This window comes from Mesocricetus auratus, unplaced genomic scaffold (assembly GCF_017639785.1).
Source record: "Mesocricetus auratus isolate SY011 unplaced genomic scaffold, BCM_Maur_2.0 Super-Scaffold_100707, whole genome shotgun sequence".
Lineage (NCBI taxonomy): Eukaryota > Metazoa > Chordata > Mammalia > Rodentia > Cricetidae > Mesocricetus > Mesocricetus auratus.
In genome coordinates, this window is record NW_024429269.1 from 8,781,691 (window position 1) to 8,800,653 (window position 18,963).

Below are 18,963 nucleotides of genomic sequence, written 5' to 3' on the forward strand. Positions count from 1 at the left end.
AGCTTCAGAACTCCGTTTGAAGTAGTTAAGGTATTATGTGTTAAAGCTTGTGTGGTTTTGACTTGTTTACTCTGTGGGGAAGGATGGCAGGCGCCTCTCCCATGTCTTCCTGCTAGTACTCCATTACAGATTAGCATGATGTGCGGGTGACCCGGGTCCACTGTCCTTACATGCAGAGGGCTGCAGGGAGGAGCAAACCCCATCTCCAAAATGTTCCGAGTCACCATTTTCACTTCTGAGCAGTCACACTCAGCTCTGGTTACTATCCTATCTGCATCTTGGTGCCAGACAAGCTCCTTAAACAGAGTTCATCAGCCAGAAACTGTGGCAAGCTGCTCCTTAGGAAGACTGGCAGCGCTGCTCACTTAGGATTGCCATGAACTTCTTTCTGCAGTGTTTGCTTCCTCTATCTAGCCTACTTTTTTTTCTTTTCCTTTTTGTTGTTGTTAGTGGTACTGGTGGTGGTGGTGATGGTGGTGATGGTGGTTGTGATGGTGGTGGTGGTGGTGATGGTGGTGATGGTGGTTGTGATGGTGGTGGTGATGGTGATTGTGATGGTGGTGATGGTGGTGATGGTGGTGATGGTGGTTGTGATGGTGGTAGTGGTGGTGATGGTGGTGATGGTGGTTGTGATGGTGGTGGTGATGGTGATTGTGATGGTGGTGATGGTGGTGATGGTGGTGATGGTGGTTGTGATGGTGGTAGTGGTGGTGATGGTGGTGATGGTGGTTGTGATGGTGGTGGTGATGGTGATTGTGATGGTGGTGGTGGTGGTGATGGTAGTGGTTGTGATGGTGGTGATGGTGGTGATAGTAGTGGTTGTGATGGTGGTGATGGTGGTGCTGGTGCTGGTGGTGGTGGTGGCAGTGGTGCTAGGAATTGAGCCTCAGGCCTTGTGCAGAGTGATAAGTGCCCTACGACTGAGTTACATTCCCAGACTATTTCTTCTTACACGCCTTTTCTTTACCTATACATTTCTGACCAGATTATCAGTTTTAGTTTTGTGTAGTTTTTGCTTAATTTCAAATTTTGCAAAATTAAAGCACAGACGTAAGATTTATTTAATAAGGAAATAGAATGGAGAGAGAGAGAGAGTTAATTATTAAGCTGGGGAAGTGGAAGGGCAGCTCAGCGGCAGAGCATTTGCCTTGCATGTACTGTGCCAGGACTCAATTCCCAGCAAAGCAAAAACAAAAAGACATAAAACGTCTTGAAACCAGAAAGTGAGCTCTTTAGGAGACACTGCCTTGGTGATGACAATGTAGTTTTGGTTACACCAGGTTGTGCACAGCCATGGGCCACAGCACAGGAGTTAGATATATGAATTCAACAGGATATGGTTTAGCTTCCATTTAGAGGAACCTGAGATAGAAAGATTATTTGACCATAGCAAGGGATTTTGTTTAGCCAGGAAAAGGGAGCAGGTAATTCCTCCATTACCCAAGAGGAACCAGGCCTCAGGCCAGGTTTCCCATCATGGCAGGAAACCAGTACTGGGTTTCCTAAGTAAGCCAGGGCCAGAGGAGGATGGGAAAACTGCACTGGGTGTGTATGGACTCCAAACCTCAGACCAAGGTTTTGCACTGAGAACATGAGCTCTGGTGTCCTAAACCTCATCTCTGCTGGGGCAGTGGCTCTTTCCACAGTAAACAGAGAGACAAGAACTGCTAACCCCAGGCCCTGTGACCCGGCTGAACAGAGCAAGGAGCCAGAGGCTATACCATGAGAAAGATTTAAACTATCTCGTGTGTTTCATACCCTACAGTGAAAGCTCTAGGGACCATCTCTTTGATCTTTGGGCTCCTCTTGTCGTTGGTTATAATTGCCTGGTCCTCAGATTTTATGGGGTATAATACGTACATTTCACAATCTAGGTCTCATCTGGGGTACTCAGGATGCTTTGGTCTGGGGACATGAAGCTCCTGTGGCATGCTCAGCTGGTTCAGAGAGAGGGCACCTAGGTATGGTGGGGAGAGTGATCAGCCATCTTCACAGCTGTGTCACGGTCACATGCCATCTTCTCTGTCTGTTTCTTCTGCTCCAGGGCCAAGCACACCTGCAAAAAGACGCTGCTGGAGGAGGTGCAGGAGCTGGAGACCAAGTCCCGAGTGATGGGGAAAGCAATGCTGCGAGACAGTAATGGAAAGAGGTAGGCTGCCCCCAGCATGCTCTCCTGTCCCCTGCCGTCTCGTATTTCTCCTCCTTGGCTAGTTTTCAAGGGGAGCATGGTGGGCTCAGTTTCAGGCGTTCTGATTACATTCTAGGAATGCAGTCATGATGAGCTTTAGATTGCATCTCCTCAGAAGCCATGAGAATCTGAGTTTCTGGGTCACTGGGCCTGTCCTCAGGTAATAGTAGTGGTTTTGTTGGGTTTGGGATGTGGACAGAACAGTCTTGTGAATAATTGACAGCATAGCAATATTCTCTTAAAGGGGAGGAGATGGGATTTAAAGAGGATCTAAGAGCCAGGCCTTTTTGTTTCAGGCCCAATCATGTTACCTAAGGCTGAACAAACAGAGGAGTTTGTGGTTAATGATGGAAAACTTTAGCTGCCCAGGAAAGTTTCATTACTGTCTAATTCAGCAGACCTGAGGGGGTTTCCCCCTTTAGTTATATTTTATGAGTATGGGTGTTTTGCCTGAATCTGATGTATGTCTGTGTACCATGTGTGTGGTACCTCTGGAGACCAGAGGAGAGGGTCAGATCCCCTGGGTATAGAGCTGCAGAGATGGTTATGAGTCACTATCTGGGTACTAGGAATTGAACCACAGTCCTCTGTAAAAGCATCCAGTACTCTTAGCCACTGAGCCATCTCTCCAGCCCTCTGAATGGGGATATTTTTGATGAATTATCATGACTTAGATTTGAGAAAGATTGAGAAGACTCTTGGAATATGTCTTAAAGTTTCTATTGTTGTGAAGAGACACCATGACCATGGCAACTCTTATAAAGAAAATATTTAATTGGGTGGCTTACAGTTCAGAGGTCCAGTCCATTATCATCATGGTAGGACATGGTGGTGTGCAGGCAGACATGGTGCTGGAGACGTAGCTGAGAGTCCTACATCCTGATCCAGAGGCAACAGGAAGTGAACTGAGACACTAGGTAGTATCTTGAACATAGGAGACCTCATAGCCCGCCCCCACAGTGATACACTTCCTACAACAAGGCTATACCTACTCCAACAAGGCCATACCTCCTAATAGTGCCACTCTCTGTGAGTTTATGGGGGCCAGTTACATTCAAATAGCAAAGCACAGAAGCTACTGCTTCACCTCCTTTGTCACCAAGTGTCCAGCTGCTTGTCCCTAAACACAACAGATGACTGCGAAGAGTGTTCCTTTCCTCCCATGAGTTCATCTAATCAAGATAAATTTATCAGAAATCTGTATGGCTCTAGGCCAAGGATCATCTGCAGCATAGTAAGATGGCCATGTTTAATACAGAAATCTAGAAAATTCTGAGTGTTCCTGTCCTAAGTGCTTTCTTCTGGAAGGAAATCTATAGCTAACTTCTAGTGAAGCAAAGATCTAGAAGTACTTCTAGAAGTTTCTACTTTGTCTTGCATTATACTTGGTTGAACTATCTTTTACAGCAATAGAATCAAAGATACTTGGTTTGTAACCAAGGGAATTTGGGCTGGGACTGTAGCTCAGCTCATAAAGTGTTCAAGGGCAAGCATAGGGACCTGAGTTCAATACCGAGCGTGTAAAAAGCCAAGCACAGCAGCACTTGCAAGCCCATCACTGCAGAGATGTCTGGGCAAGATGGTGGATTAGAAGCCTCACCACTGGGGCTCCATGAAAGAAGTCAGTATAACACACAGTGAGTTCTTCACCACAGTACTGGGGGAGGCAGAGATGGGTGTATTCCTGAAGCTCCCTGGCCAGCTGGTCTACTCTAGTTAGAAACCAGACTCCAAAAATTAAGGTAAGAGGAATGACACCCAGGGTTGTCCTCTGGCCTACACACACACACACACACACACACACACACACACACCACCCCACACTTACATACAAGCAAAGAATCAAGTATTTTGGAGGTTTTAGAAATATTGTTTCAAAAGTTATAGATATTTGAGGGAAGTTTTCAGAGCATGTGGTTAGCAATGTAGTTTTGGTTTTGTGTATGGCTTAGTTTAAAAATTTTTTTAGATTTATTTACTTAATTTTGTGTATGTGAATGTTTTGCCTGCATGTATGTATTTATACCATATGTGTGCCTAGTGTTCTCTGAGGTCCATGGATCCCTTGGAACTGGAATTACAAATGGTTGTAATCTACCATGTGGGAGCTGGGAACTGAACCTGGGTCCTTTGTAAGAGCAACAAGTGCTCTTAACCACTGGACCACCTCTTCAGCCCTTATGGAATCCTGGTTAATAAGTGAGTGCATTAAGCATTGTGTTCATATCTATAAGCCAACAAAACAAAAATCACTGTCTTCATAAGCTTAGAACTGGGAATAGGGATATATAGCTCAGTGGTAAAGTGCTTGCCTAGCCCTGAATCCCATCCCCATCACTAGAAGAAAAACAAAAACAGATAAATGTAACATTGTGACTAAGTGGCAGGATTCTTTTATATAGAAAACACTTTAGATGCAGTATTCAATACCTGTTAGATTTCCCACGACCTACACCGTTCTTTGAGACATGAAAACGTCATATTTATACACTGCAAAAATTAGAGTAGGGAACTCAGGCAAAGTGAGATTGATAAATAGTCACAAGGATAAAATGTACAACAATGGGGTAAGCACAAGTTTCATCTTCAGAAGGCTATGGCCCTCTTGCATATCACAAATTCTCAAGTCCATGTGAGATTGCTAAGCAAGCATAAAGAATTTCTAAGTAAAGCACAATTGTCAATTCTGATGAGATATACCAGAGGAGAATATTCCATATAATGTGGTCTGCGTTTGCACAGCTCTGGGCAGGGGCTTCATATGGCCCCGAAGGTTCTTTATGTGGCCTGGACTTGGCAGCGTGGACAGACAGTCAAAGGACCATCTGTCTGGGACCATCTGAAAAGGCTTTCATGCTGGAGATGAACTGGGAAAGAGCTTAAGGGATAAAGAACGCAAGAGGGCTGCAGCAGTGGGTGTGTGTCAGGCAGAGGTCACCCCTGCAAAGACATGAGTGAAGATGCGCAGGCACCGCCATCGCCTCGCCCTATTTACAGGGCCACGGGCACTTTGCAGAGATCTGGAGTCTGGCTGGGTCATCAACCGTGTGCCCCTGGGCAATCCAGAAACACAGTAGCACTGTCTCTTCGTCTGTCATAGACAGCTAATACTTTGAGGGGAAGAGGAAGGTTTATGAAATGATGGACAGCCTGAGCCATTGTGAGATTGCAGCATCTCAACTGAGTGTCCGGCCGGAGAGTCTCATATGAGAGGATCTATGGACTGTTTACCGTCAAAGAAGACCTTCTTCATAAAATAGATGGTATCTTTTTGTTTTGTTTTCTGTGCTGTACTAGGAAGTGAATTCAGGGCCCTGTGTATGTTCTACCTCTGAGCTACACAAAGCCCTTGGATTTGTCAACAGAGAGGGGACAGAAACACAGCACCATGCCATTAGCCTCAGCAGCCTGAGGAGGCTCTGGCTGAACTGGATTTGAGGCTTCAAGTCAGAAAAGAATCTCAGGCTGAACCAGTATAAAGCAGAATTAGAGATTTTTATTGAAGATAGTTTAAGATAGGCCCGAGCATGAGGATTAGGAGAACAAGACACTCAGGAAGTCATCCCCATGTGTAGGTCTCTGCTTCTCAAGGGGGAGTGGAGGGAGATTAAGACATACTCAAGTTTAGGTATGGGCTCTTCAAGAGGGAGAGGCAATTCCGTATCGTAGAATTATTCTCATATGCCTTTTTGGTGGCTCTGAAGTTCCATTTCAAAGGTTTTTAGGACTCCCTCCCCCCCCCGCCACATTACTCTCTTGATAAGAGAAATTATAAGATAGTCAGGGGTACCTTGGGCTGATAGAATAAAATCAGGATCCACTAAGATTGTACTATGGGTGCAGTACATGTCCTCTCCCTGTAAATTGAGTTTCTGGTCAGATTCCTAGAAAATTGCAGGTTTACGGTGGTTGTTAATTACTGGGATTCTTGCTTCATTGCTGATGAGAGGTGTTGGGTGAGTGGCCCATTTTCTTCTCACTTCTCCAAGACTTTCCTGCCTTTTAATCTTGCCTTTAATCTGTGTCTTCCTGTCTGTCTAGTGGCAGAATAACGGGCATGTGCCACCTCACTACGCCACAGTCAGTTTTCTGTGCAATGGGAACAGCCAGGTCTGGACACACAGGGCAAGCATCCTACCCCTGGCCTCCCTCCCCAGGCTTGTGAATGTTTTAAACACCTGCCAGGTGCGGTGGCAGGCACCTTCAATCCCAGTACTCAGGAGGCAGAGGCCGGCAGACCTCTGAGTTCAAGGCCAGCCTGGTCTACAAAGCAAGTCCAGGACAGCCAGGACTACACAGATAAACTGTCTTGAAAACGAAAAGAAAAACCAAATAAACAAACATCCACTTAGAAAAATCCACCCGCAAATGTTCAGGCAGATTTCAAAAAGGAAAATTTGTGTGTGGTATTCTACTGGTCACATTTGAAGATCCATCCTCCTAACCTAGGATGAGTTTCATGACTTTGTAGTTGCCATGACTGCATATGTACACATTGATGAACATGTAATTACATGTGCGCACATCTAGATGAACACATGTTCAGAGTGTACCTACCATGGAGAGGTCAGCCTTTCTTATTGTCCAGCGCTTCATTCTGGATTGGAGGGGACCGGAGTGTGGGGACCGGAGTCCTCCCCACTACCTGCCCCTTGGTTTTCCCCTTCTGACTGTACCAGGTTTGCTGTAGGCCATCTGCCCACTAGATAATGGAGGCCTGCTGTTCTCCTCAGGAGGCCCTTTCGTCCACTTGACCTCCTGAGAGCTGCCTCATCCCTTCTTCTTTGATCACTTTTGTTTGCTTCTTCCACACCTGCTTGGATTCCTGGGCAACTCCGTGCTGGGAGGGGCCAGTGGGGGATGGGCAAGAGGGTTGAGCTCAACCTTCCTTCTGAAGCTCTTCTAGACTCTGCCTAAAGTATTGATCACACTGGCCCCCATTTGACGGTCAGTTCATCTCCCCCAGCCGTGAGTGCGCGCAGTGTGTGTGTGTGTGTGTGTGTGTGTGTGTGTGTGTGTGTGTGTGTGTGTGTGTGTGTGTGTTATTGGCTTTTAGAGGAGGTTCCAAAAGTATCAGTTGACTGACCAGCTGGAAATGCACAAGTCTAGCTCAGTGAGGTGACAGTGAGGAAAGGAAGGTGACCTGGTGTCTGGCTTGCTGGCTCATCTTGGAGGTGGCCACAGAGAGAAAAAGTTAAAGGAGATACGGTCACTTCCAGAGAAAAACTGTTTCTTTTACCAGTTAATAGAGGAGTTGGAGAGTTGGCTCAGCACCCACATCAGGCTGTGCACAGCAACCGTAGCTCCAACTTCAGGGGACCTGACACCTTCCAGGATCTGCAGACACCTGAATTCATGGACATTCTAGCACACAGGAGTGCATGTATACTCATTATTCTTAAGTAGCAAAGATAAATATTTTTAAAAGAATGTATCTAAGGGGTGATGAGTTAGCTCAGAAGGCAAAAGCCACTTGCTGCCAAGCATACCTACCTGAGTTCAATCCCTGGAACCCACAGAGTGGAGGGAGAGAACCATCTCTCAAAGGTTGTCCTTTGGCTGGGCAGTGGTGGCACACACCTTTAATCCCTTGGGATCTCTGTGAGTTCTGGCCAGACTGGTCTACATGGAGAAACCCTGTCTCAAGGGAAAAAAGAAGTTGTCCTCTGATTTTCACACATGTGCTGTTATACACCAACACAATACACTGAAAATAAATGAAATATGTAAATATTTAAATAAAAAAGAGCTGACCTCAGATAGACCCCAGGTGGCATTAGTTCCATGCTGTGGATTAAACCAGTAGTAGCCTGGGCCAGCCTCTGTACCCAGTCCCCAGGCTCCAACTCTCACACCCTTCTCACTATTCTCCAGGGACCTCTTAGGACCATTCTGCCAAGTCATGATATCTAGGTCCTGCTCACTGTCAGAGAGTCCAGCAGTGTTCATGGGAAATAAAATGAAATCCTTAGGCATTAACCTTTGAAAACTCTTTTGCGCCAAATTTGTAACTACAGTTTTGAGATGATGCCTTCTGTGCCTCAGTCACTCAATAGACTTTCAATATAACTAAATAGACATTTATTTTTGAGGGGGGAGAGCAACACAGGCACACCATGCATGTGTGTGGATGTCAGGGGACAACTGGTGGGATTCGTCTCCTTCCTCCTACTGCAAAGGTTCAGGGAGTCAAACTCACCATCAGGCGTAGTAGCAAGCTGAAATTTACCTGGTGAGCCATCTCTCCAGCCCCAGTAAACTAATTTAACCTACCATTTGGATGAACTTATGCAAATCCCAGTCTTTGACTGCAGAGTAATAACCCATGGCATTTTCTTTAACATGCCTGTTTCAGTTTGAATCTGAATGCCCTTCACAGGCTCAAGTTTTTGAATGCCCGCTCTGTCATTTAAGTTGCCATTTTGGGAGGTTCTGGAAACGTTGGAGAGGGGAGTGTGGTTGAATAGAGGTAAAATCTCTAGAGGTGTACCTGCCCGGCCTTCAGCCTCACTGTCTCCCAGTTCTCTGCCATCACATGCTCCCACCACCATGATGGGAATGAATCCAGACGCTCCACCATCCATCCACCATGCCTTCCCTGCCCTGTCGGGCTTAATCCCCCCTAGGTGGTTTCTTTTTCAGTTTTGTCATAGTGATGGGAAGCAGCTGATTCGATAATTCTGTGCTATTCCTTCAGTAAATCAAGTTAGCCTGTGGAATTCATGCACAAATAAGTTCCATGATTAAGACACTACTAATCTTAAAGATAGGTCAGAGGGTTAGACATGTGGAGAGCTCAGGGCTCCAAAGAGGAGCTTGGTAACCGAGAGCAACATTGTCTCAACTTTGGTTTGTCTGCAACAAAGCGCACTCCTAGTGTGTGGGTGTGCACTGTAAAGATGCTAACTAACACTTCTTGCTGTCTGGGTGGGTCAGAGCACTCTCCTAAGCCATCCCCCCCCCCCCCCCGCAGGAACGCCTGTGTAACAGGAAGGATACAGGCCAGGCCACCCTGTCTAGAAGGACCACCCTGTATAGCATTAATTTGTATGTCTAAAAAACAAAGACCTAATGAAAGAACTTTCTTTGGTGTCTTAATTCTTTCCTTTCTTTATTCCTAAAGTGTAACTCAGTTTTTTTCTGGTAGAAGAAAATCTACTATTACTACTTTATTTTTATAGATACAACAAACTAATGTCCAAAACAGCATGTATGGGAACAGCCTAGCTTTTCTCGTAGTGTTTTTTTCTTTCTTGGTGTGGGATAGGGTGTGTTCTGTGATGTTGGGTTTCGAATTTGGCAAGAAAACAGGTGAATAACCCAGGAAAGGGTCTAGGGGTGGTGTTATCTTAGTCTGAATAAACAACAAGGAGCCTCTTGTTCATTCTAGATCCTTCTCTCTGTTCATCGCAGTTGGTTCAAGGGGGGCAGGTGGCCAAGCTGGTTTTCTCCGGTTTCAAGGTCAAGCAGTTCTGGTTGCTGCCTCGTCTTCCCAGGAAAATGCAGATTCTCTTTCATTTAAGTGCTTTCCCTGACCTGAGGCCGGCTGGGCCTTGGGTAAAGATAGCAGCCTGTCTGGCTGGACTCTTCTGCCAGCGATCAAGTGTCTCCCTCTGGTTTTGTGTTCTCTGAGAACACTGATGCATGGCTCTGGGGCTTCTTGTAGAGTGACCTGAGGAGGAAATCTGATCCGAGCTGGGTGCTGCAAAGCCTGTGTTCTCCCTTTCAGCCTCCATGTCAGACTGAAAGTATATTGACAAGCTCCACAGGGGGTGGGGTTGGGGGGGAGTTACTGTCCATGACCAGAGAAGCCTAGCACAGTGCTCCCTGCTGAAGAGTAGGGGTCATTGCCTGCAGCCTTCCCAGATTCCGACTTCCCAAAGTCATCCTGCCACAGCATGCTCTCCCAGGGTTACCTTTGAAACCGACGAGTATTTATCATATCTATATATCCATATACATGTATATATATTATGTAGATCCACAGCACATGTAGATCCACAGCAAAGAGAGCAAACTCCCATCTCATCCTCTAGCCTAAAAGTTAGATATTCCATCTCTACTGACTATTCCGAACTGGCCATTCTTTTTTTTTCCCCTTTTTTATTTAAATTAGGAGCAAGCTTGTTTTACATGTCACTTCCAGTTCCCTTTCCCTCCCCTCCTCCCCTGCCCCCCACTGACAACCTATCCCATCTACTTTCTGCTCTTCAGGGAATGTGAGGCCTTCCATGGGGGATCTTCAAAGTCTGTCACATCATTTGAAGCAGGGCCTAGATCCCTCCCCCATGTGTCTAGGCTGAGAGAGTATCCCTCTTTGTGGAGTGGGCTCCTAAAGTCCATTCGTACACTAGGGATAAATACTAAATAAATCCACTACCAGAGGCCCCATAGATTAACCAAACCTCCAAACTGGCATCCTCATTCAAGGGGTCTAGAACAGTACTATGCTGGTTTCCCAGCTATCAGTCTGGGGTCCATGAGCTCCCCCTTGTTCAGGTCAGCTGTTTCTGTGGATTTCTCCATTCTGGTCTTGACTCCTTTGCTCATCACTCCTCCCTCTCTGCAACTGGATTCCAGAGTTCAGCTCAGTGTTTAGCTGTGGGTATCTGCTTCTGCTTCCATCAGCTACTGGATGAAGGCTCTAGGATGGTATAGAAGGAAGTCATCCATCTCATTATCAGAGAAGGGCATTTAAGGTAGTCTCTTGACTATTGCTTAGATTGTTAGTTGGGGATCAACCTTGTAGATCTCTGAACATTTCCCTAGTGCCAGTTTTCTCTTTAAACCTATAATAGCTCCCTCTATTATGGTGCCTGTTTTCTTGCTCTCCTCTACTAACTGGCCATTCTTAAAGGTCAGTTTCCCCAACAAAGGATGTGGACACAGCAGGCACTCTATTTCCTATTGGTTCAGTGGAGAAATTTAGCTGAATCCCAGACATATCAGAACCGTAGAGGCATCCAGAATGAGGTTTAGTTTTTTGTGCTGCTTAGACTAAACCCAGAGCCTCATACAAGCTAAGCAGGTGCTCTACCATTGGGCCACACCCCCAGTCCACAGATTAAGTTTTGGATTGAGGAGAAGGGTGTGTGTGTGTGTGTGTGTGTGTGTGTGTGCGCGCGCGCGCGCGCGCACGCGCGCGAGCATAAAACAAAAAAAAAAATCCTCAATACAACCAAATCATCCCAAAACTCAACTCAAAACACCTGTTGCATTGTGCCACTTAAACAGAAATTCTTCATCTTTAAATGAGTATTTAAGGGTTAGGGTGTGGGTTCAGGGGTAGGGCACTTCACTATCATGAGGGGCCCTGGACTCCAACCCTAGCAGCTAAAGTGAATGAGTAAATGAAACCATAATAATGTTTAAGGTGTTTGGTAGCCGTACAGCTGCCACATGGAGGTGGGATTTAGGCACACCTTTCCCGTGAGACACCAGCATCAGTGTAGGTTTCTCCAGTATTGACTTTACATCAGCTCAGTGGGGAAAAGTGTGTTTTCTCAGAGTTGTGGCTGTTGGCATCATGTACCTCCATCTTCTCTCCATTTTCCTCCCACCCCATCCACATTTTCTCCTAAAATGACTATTACTTTTTTTATTGGCCAAAAGGGTAGGAAATTATGGCATCATTTCAGCCAACTTCTCCACGCCAGGTGGCAAATGTCTGCTTCCAACACCTGCTTGAGATTTATTTGCCTTCCAGCTGCATTTTTTCCATGGCTGTGTCATGAGGCAGAGCGAGGAGTCCAGTTGTGAGACAGACAGGAGGTAATGGGGCTCCAGGTCCTGCCACTCACTTAGCTGTGCAACCTTGGCTGGGTTATTAACGTCTCTGAACGTTCCTCTCCCAGTCATGACTCTGCTTTGAGGGTGAAATGGAAAAATCCACAACATGTGTAGGCACTGAGAGAGTAAACTCCATCTCATCCTCCAGCCTAAATGTTGGGTAGTCCATCTCTACTGGTCATTATTAAAGACTGGCAGGCTTTCCCCAACAAAGGATGTGGACACAGCAGGCACTCATTCCCTATTGAGTCAGTGGAGAAATTTAGCTGAACCCCAGGCATGTCAAGAAGGTGGAGGTTTAGTTTTATTCGTGGTGCTAAAGCTAAGCCCAAAGCCTCACACATGCTAGGCAGGTGCTCTACCACTGAGCCACCCTCCACCCCATTTCCCCAACCCTCCCACCCCCGCTCCCCAGCACAGATTAAGTTCTGGACTGAGAAGAAGGGTGCATCTAATGACATCAGCTCACCCAGTTTTCGTTTGGGTCACTGCCTCCAGGAGCTCCTCTTACATGTAAGAGGCTGGGCCCACGCAAGTTGCCCCTTACACTCCAGCCCTCTCCTGATGACCACCTGAAATGGTGTCCCCACCAGCCCCTGCTAGTTGTCCCAGATAAACTCAAGGCCTTGGGAACAAGGACCTTCTCATGGGCATCACTCAAAAGTTTGGCCTTTCTCCGCTGTATCAGCCTAGACTTCCCTTAAATCCACACACCCTGCTGGTGTTGCTGCTGCTGTTCAAGGTGCTCTGGTGTGCACCTGGAGTCTCTGCATTTCAGGGACCCAGAGCAGAGAGGATGGCTTGAACTCAGGAGGCAGGGGCCATACACTTAAGCAGCATGGGAGGATCCTGCTTTTAAAAAGAAAAAAGAAAGTACTCAAACATTAAAACACACAAAAGCAGAGAGACTACCACAGAGGAGTCCCCATGTCCCCAAGTCACAGATCCAACAGGTACCAACATTTTGCTAGAGTCACTGTATTTAGCCCTGTTTGGCCCTAGATTTCAGTTTGCTGAATCGTGTAAAAGCAGATCTTAGACACGGGCACTGTTTGTCCTTACATACTTTGTGCTTATCCCCAAATAGTGCAGCCTGCATTATAACAGATTGCACCATGCTGCTGTTAAATATGAAGAGTGTGATGCCACAGGCTCAGAGCACATCTAACTATCGGTGATCGTTCCTCAGTGCCAATCACATACTTACCCTGTACACAGACTTTGCAGATGGCCTTGGTTCTCCCTGACTTTCCAGATCAGCTGGTTTAGACTGGAACTGAAGCAAGGACCACATTACCTTTTTCAAGTGCTCTCTCCAGCTACAGAGCTATTTTTGATGGCAAGGACTTGCACATTGCAGTCCCATTTTATTTATCACAACAGTGGCCACGCGCAGCTGACGGCAACAAGAGAGCCAGGTGTCAGAGAGGAGGTGTCCGCTCTGCCTGGCATTGACTACTAACGAGAAAGGAAACACAACCCTGTGTGCAGCAGGCTTCTTTGCACATGGCCAGGGCACTCCACCTCTCCAGTGCTTCCATTCACAATTTCCTTCTCCTGGCATGCTCAGAATGCTGTGGAGCCCCAACAGCCGGAGCAGGATACTCACCTGTCTGAAGCAGCTGATAAAACGGTCAGAGCAGGCAGGCCTGCCAAGAATGGGGGAGAGCTTGGAGGAAGTAGCGGGATGAAGGCTGCGTGGCGTTGCCTGTTTTGTTCTTTTCCTTTCTTTTTTTTAAGGTAACCTCTTTCTCTCTTTCACCCATGTGTCTGGGTGTTTTGCCTGCACATATGTCTGTGCATCCCATGTATGGTGGTGCCTGATGAAGTGAAAAGAGGCTGTTGGGTCCTCTGAGACCGGAGTGACAGACAGTTGTGGACCATCGTGTGGTTGCTGGGAATTGAACCCACAGCTATGGTGGAGGTTCTTCCCAAGTCTCCCTCCCCCATCTCCCTCCAAACCCTGCTGCTTCTCAGAAAGCCCGCCAAATGATGGCCCCTCCCCCGGAGATACTCAAGACCACTCCCACAGGGTATTTAAACTGCATCCCAGAAACCAGGTGGATTTTCCTGTCTCCCTTTCCCGTCTCCTCTCTAGGGGGCTGGAAGGCCACCTGGGAGCATTGTATCCATTAAATGTGGGCTTTTTCTAATTCGGTTTGATTTGGTCTGATCTGGATTGCTGCATCGGCGGAGAAACTTCACCCAAGTCTTCTGGAAGAACAGCCGGTGCTTTTAACCACTGAGCCATCTCTCCAGCCCTGTGGCTGCCTTTTCAATTCTTACTTGCAGGAGAATCATGAAACTAGTGTAAACGCTATACCCAACTCCCCAAGGCAGGCGGAAGTGAAGAATTCAAAGGAGAAGGGAAGGAGCTAATGAACCTCACAACTGTCTTGACTTCCAGACAGAACCGCTTTCATGGGCTCCAGTATGGTCTGTGAAAGAAATTAATAAATGCATTTCATTTTGGAAGAGGAGAGAACCTCCAATAAGGCCTACACACGAGGGAGTGCTCTTAGAAAAACAAGTGCAGAAGTCAACAGCTCTGGCAGGCAGGCAAAAGCTGCCCAGTCTCTAGCGGGGGCTGACAAACACAGGTGAGGAAAGGCATTAGTGGAACAAAGGGAGTAAATGGTCCAGGAAATTGCAGCAGGGCTGGCTGGATTACCCACTGGGGGATTGCTGAAACCTGCTTGCCGGGCACAGGAAGGAAGGAGGAGGAGAGTAAACACTTACAGAAGTAAAACACATCATTAGCGTTTAGAGAACCCCTGAGCTGCCCCTGTCAACCGAAAATAATCAATTCTCTGTTACTTTATGGGTGTTAAATCCCCAGAGCCTTTGTTTCGATGGGCTAATGTTTTAATAATTTTAAACACTGGTTGATACTGATTACTGAAGCAAGCAAAAGCCATCTTGTTCCCCAGGAAGACTGACGTGCCAACTGATGAGACATATTCAGAGGCTCAGGGGCTGCCGGCTGCAGAGACAGACTACAGACTGTAGGAACTGTCTGGGCAGAGCACCGAGGGAGTTTGGTGTGTGGGTGAGGTGGGACTGAGGATCTGTTGGTAGCTTGCTGCAGCCCAGCTTCGGGTCTCAGCTTCAGGAGGACTCTTATTTCTGAGTCTTGAAGCAAGTTAGTTTTAGGCCCACTTTCTCCGCCTTTCAAGAATCATTTCTACTAAACATTGAATGTCTGTACCAAGCTCAGCCAGTGATCAGGCTTGCTGAACCCCCTGGAAAGTACCGACAGGATGCTTGAATTGTCCAGCTCCTCGCAAGTTCGTTCTCCTTCAGCCATTTGAGCGTCAACAGGAGACTTTTGATGTTTTGGGTGTTTGTTCTGTTGGAGGCATACTGAACAGTGGCATTGCACATTCCAGGCCGGAGCTGAGTCCTCAGAGACCCGAAGGTCTCTGATGAGAGCTGTTAAATCCCTGGGAATTGTTTGCTTTTCTAGTTGACCCCTCCCCTCCCAGCTCCAACTGTGTAAGCTCTCTTAGGCTAAGACATTCCAGGCAGCATAAGGCAGTGACCACCTGCAGCCCTCCTGAAATTGAGTTAACAATCTACATTCCCAGGGCCTGGCTCCTTGAGAGGGTAGCCTGGGGAAACTCTAGTGGGGGCATCCTAGAGTTTAGAATTGTCTGATTTTTGTACAGCGTGTAGGAGGATTTCTAGGCTCTTTGGTGCATGTGACTGCGGGAGGCAATGCGAATATACAGGGAAGTACTGGACAGTCGGCTTCACCAACACTCTATGCCACAGAGCACGCATGCACTCCCCAGGTGTGGCCTCTGGCACAGGTGTGGAAGTTCTATTTCCATCTGGCACTAGGAAAGCCAGACAAGGCCTGCCTCAGTAGCGGATGGATATGACGAATATGACATCATAGGCCTCATGGTTCAAAAGAACTCAGAGCATGTCAGAGTTACCGCTGGCAGACAGTCCGCAAAACTCAATGCATTTAGCAGTCTACTTATAGGAATTTTGGAGACTTTTTATTAATAAAGTAGAAATTTAAAAAATACCATCCCAACCGTCCCCGGAGTTGGGGGTTGTTCTTGGCTCTGAATACAGCTATCATGGCCCTCTTGCTCTGTAGACCTTGGAGCTTCGGTCCTCAGCCACACGCTGAGCCCATTTAAGTCTCCCCTTCTGGCAAGGCAACGCTAATACACTTATTCAGTGTTTATTACCTTCCCTCTGCAATCAGGATACTCTGGGCTGGGGCGGGCACCTCAGGTAGTGGTAATTGGGAATCGTTACCCTTACTAATGAGTAAACAAGCTGGCTTCATTGCAGATGCAGCCAGCAGGTTTGCCTAATACAATACAGGGTGAGTCATTATTCGCCCATGCCACGGGCACGCATGGAAAACAGAGGAAGTGCCAGGCGAGAGGGTGGCCAAGTAGACAGTGACAGGTTCCTGCTGCCCCGGAGTAAGAACTCTCAGTGAGAAGCAAGAGAAGTGAGGGCTGCCGGGAGCAAAGTGGGCAGAGGGATAGACACTCAGCAGCTCAGCAGAGCCTACGAGGAAGCATAGGATGGGGGCGGGGCAGTCCTGTCTTTTCCTCACTAGAATGTGCAAGCTGACCCCGGTATAGCAAAGCACAGACTAATCAGAGAACCGCAAATCCAATAGCAAAACACAGACTAACGAGAGAACAGCAAGCCCCGTCTACTCATCAAGGTTGTGTGTAACATGAGAGCCTTCAGAAATGAAGACCCAAAGTGCTAGGAAGAAGGGGTTCCTTCATGCCTACGGTCCATGAAGAAAGGACAATACTGCAATGCGATTAGACAAAAACAAAACGGGATCTTATAATGGCAGTCAACCTCGGAGAACTCTACAAGGCACTGTGTGCCGAATCCTTCACCCTCCTCTATGGGGCAAGACCTCAGACGAGTGTCTTATGGTCTAGCTCAGTGGCTCTCAACCTCCCTCATGCTGTGACGCTTTAATACAGTTCCTCACTCTGTGGTGACCCCCCCAACCAAAAAATTATTTTGTTGCTGTTTCATAACTGTAATTTTGATGCTGTTGTGAAAATCTGATATGTAGGATAACGACCCTCAGGTTGAGAACCACTAGTCTAATCATAAGCGAAGTGGGTCAGAAAATTCCTTTGCTTCAGCTGTCACAGGAAGGTGACAGTGATCTTCCACTTCTCAGGCCTTCCAAATCTCCTCCAGTAGTCCACAGTACTCTGCAGTAGTGTTTTGGGCCCTGACAGTCAGTCCTATGGTGACGAAAACCTTCATGTATGACGATTAGCATCCGGTTTTGTGTTTCCATAGCTCACTTTGCAGCCTGGGATGACCTCTCATCTCTGTATTTCTCTGTGTATAATTTCAATCTCTTACCAAAATGCACAAGTCATTATCAGAACTCAGAAACAACAGTGACAGTGTTCTTGTTATGTGGCGAGCTTTGTGTAGACAGAACTACTAGCCAGTTTGTGTGTTTTGAATATAGCCAACTCATTTCCCTGGGTTTGATGGCAAAATCCTATAATCCCAGCTCTGAGAGGTGGAGGCAGGGGGATTGCAAGATGGAAGCCAGCCTGGCCTCTATGGTGAGACTCTGTCTTGGGGGAGGGGGAGGTAGATTAATTACCAAGGTTACTTTTTTTTTTTTTTTTGGTTTTTCGAAACAGGGTTTCTCTGTGGCTTTGGAGGCTGTCCTGGAACTCGCTCTGTAGACCAGGCTGGCCTCGAACTCACAGAGATCCGCCTGCCTCTGCCTCCCAAGTGCTGGGATTAAAGGCGTGCGCCACCACACTTTTTATAAGATTTTTTTTGTGAAAGTAGGGCAGCCTGTGATTAAAACTTCCTCCTCTGTACCCTGTTTGTAAGACCAAGAATAAGGAAGGCTCTCTGACATAAAACCCTTGTAGAAGTATAGTCCCATAAAAATATCTGTGGGTCTCAACGTGTTCAAATTAGATGTGGGTTACATGAAACATGTACTCTCATTTGGGTTAAATATTCTTAGATACATAAAATTATAATTTAAAAACCAGTATTGAAAGAAAAGCTAACACTGATGGAACCCTAAAAGCATCTATTAGCTTTATCTTTCAACTTGGTCACAAAATCCAAATTCATGCATTCTTTAAAAGACCTGAAACATAAAAAATTTACTTTAGAGAGAGTAAAGCACATCTAATTATTTTCATGTTACACATGTTGTTCAGATGGATAATTAATTGATGATAATTGATCATAAGTTGATTAATGTTAAATGTTGATACTTAGAGTAAAAACTGTAGTCTAAGTTTTCCATTGGATTTCCTGACAGTGGCTACCTCTCATGGCTGCAGCCTTAGCCCTTTAAATATCCCGTTGGTTTTCTTATGCTCATTCATCAGACGATCAAAGAGTTTCCAAACAGAAGACATCCTAGATATCATGGGTATTTCTAGAATGGCAGCTGTCTTGTTTTCTTGAAGCACTGACCTGTCACCCAGGCCCCTCATGCCCCGGCTTTTACCTCACCTATTCAGAAAGCAGTTGCCTTTGTTAAGAGACCTGGACATGGGTGGACATGGGCCTCTGTTGAAAACCCTCTTGTATAGCCACCGTGGGCCTCCTTGGGTAGCCTATTATCTTTTCACCACCCTCACAAATCTTTTCAAGGCTAGAGAATGGTTCAAGTTGTCACAAGCTGGCGACAAAGCCCTTGGGCTTGTACCCAATTTGTGGACAGTTCCCTTTACACGGTGCAGAAGAGACTTACAGAAGTCAGAAGCAGCCTGGGCCTGGTTGAGGTGCTGTCGTGCTGCCTGACAAATGTGTCCTGTGACCGACAGCTTTCGGTATCCTCTAGATAAGGAGCTTCTGACTCACAGGGCTATTTCACAATAAAGCCCCAATATGCTTTCAGTCTGTAACCCAGAGAAATGTCACAGCCGCACATTTCTGCCACTCTCGCCTCTGCTCTTGCACCCAGAAGCTATGTGGTTGTGATGCAGCCT

The 18,963-nt window shown here is 46.7% G+C and overlaps 1 protein-coding gene across 4 annotated transcripts in view; it reads left to right on the top strand.

The window, feature by feature from the left end:
* Window positions 1-18,963, top strand: part of Atp8a2 (ATPase phospholipid transporting 8A2) — a 547,410-nt gene that overhangs the window by 495,022 nt on the left and 33,425 nt on the right. For all 4 annotated transcript variants that reach the window (XM_040740602.1, XM_040740601.1, XM_040740603.1 and 1 more), the window contains one exon: window positions 2,045-2,149. In XM_040740602.1, coding sequence (XP_040596536.1) covers window positions 2,045-2,149 — 105 coding nt within the window. The remainder of the gene's footprint in view (window positions 1-2,044; window positions 2,150-18,963) is intronic.